Source organism: Andrographis paniculata, unplaced genomic scaffold (assembly GCF_009805555.1).
Source record: "Andrographis paniculata isolate CXL003 unplaced genomic scaffold, ASM980555v1 Contig64END, whole genome shotgun sequence".
NCBI classification, from domain to species: domain Eukaryota; kingdom Viridiplantae; phylum Streptophyta; class Magnoliopsida; order Lamiales; family Acanthaceae; genus Andrographis; species Andrographis paniculata.
Genome location: NW_026137600.1, coordinates 2,672,627 through 2,674,283, shown reverse-complemented (window position 1 = coordinate 2,674,283; position 1,657 = coordinate 2,672,627). Strand labels below are relative to the sequence as shown.

The 1,657-nt window shown below is 39.5% G+C and overlaps 1 protein-coding gene across 1 annotated transcript; it reads right to left on the bottom strand.

Moving 5' to 3' along the window:
- Positions 1-761: 761 nt before the first annotated feature.
- On the bottom strand, positions 762-1,217 carry LOC127261692 (uncharacterized). Its single transcript, XM_051289988.1, has one exon. The coding sequence runs from the start codon at positions 1,215-1,217 to the stop codon at positions 762-764; it is 456 nt and encodes a 151-aa protein (XP_051145945.1).
- Between the last annotated feature and the right edge of the window lie 440 nt (positions 1,218-1,657).

Sequence of the window (1,657 nt, the reverse complement as noted above, 5' to 3'; positions counted from 1 at the left end):
TGTAGGTGATTCAATACCTACTTTAGCTGGCGATGGCCTGTTTATCAATTTTCCCTGAGTGCAGGCAATACAGGTTAACTCATTTGAGTTTAACACTTTTTGACCTTTTAATGAATGGTCATGCGAATTCTCAATTATTCGCCTCATCATTATACTGCCAGGATGCCCAAGGCGATCATGCCATATTTGAAAATCGGTAATCTTTTGATCTACCTTGAGGTGTGTTTCAACAACACCTAATCTGGCATAATATAAGCCAGTAGAGAGTGAGGGCAATATCTCAATGATGCATTTTCTTTTATCAATGATATTGGTGATCAATAAAAATTTACCATCGGTATCACTCATAGTTTCAATGTGATAACCATTTTTCCGAATGTCATGAAAGCTCAGTAAATTTCTTCGAGCTTTAGTGGCCAACAGTGCATACTGTATCACAATTTTCGTCCCCGCGGGGAGAAATATAATGGCTTCTCCAGAGCCTTCAATTAATTTGGCACTGCCACTTATTGTATTGACATTCATCTTTTCCCTTTTCAAATGGGAGAAATATTTTTTGTGTTTCAATATAGTATGTGTCGTTGCACTGTCAATGAAACACATATTTGCATCATTTTGTTTGACATCTATTTAACCTTCAAATATAAATAAACGCAGTATTAATAAAGGCAAATATAAATATTACAAAATACATTACAAAAAGGTAATATGCGATAATTTAAATATTACAAAACATAATGTAAAATGACATAATATGTCTGTCACTGGGGGTTTGCTGGATCTACGACAAAATCCGCTATATCAAGATGCGTTGTATCGTAATCCAGAAGATCATCATCGGGGTCGTCATCATTATCAACGTGATTAGTCTCGACCTCCTTCCCCTTTTTCTGCAGTGAGGCTTGATAAAGATCGGCTAGGTGTTTGGCTGTTCTGCAGGTATTGGCCCAATGGCCTTCAATGCCACACCGATTACAAATGCCGATTTGCCTCTTTCCCTGTTTAGCCTTTTCGGCTATATCCCCATATTGGGGTTTACTCTGCATCCTGTTAACGTCAAAACTGCGGCGATTGTAAGGGGTATATCGACCGCGTTGACTCTCACGACCGCGACCATGTCCACGGCCTCTACCACGTCCTCGGCCTCGTTCATAAAATGTCACGTTCGCTTCAGGGAACGGACTGGAACCAGTGGGCCGGGACTGATGATTTTTCATCAATAACTCATTATTTTGCTCAGTTAATAAAAGACATGCAATGAGCTGTGAGTACTTTTGAAAAATTTTCTCGCGATACTGCTGTTGCAGCACAACATTAGAAGCATGAAAGGTAGAGAGAGTCTTCTCCAATTTATCATTCTCAGTAACAATTTCTCCGCAGAGTTTCAACTGAGATGTAATCTGATGGATAGCAGAGTTGTACTCTGTAACAGTTTTAAAATCCTGCAACCGCAGGTTAAGCCAATCATGTCGGGCTTTCGGGAGAGTGATATATTTCAAGTGCCCAAATCTCTCCCTTAATTCATTCCACAAATCCAGTGGATCTTTCACCGTCAAATATTCAGACTGTAAAGGAATGTCCAAATGATGACGGATGAAAATAATAGCCTTAGCCCGATCTTGGCTTGTAGCCGTATTTTCACTGGCAATTGTATGAA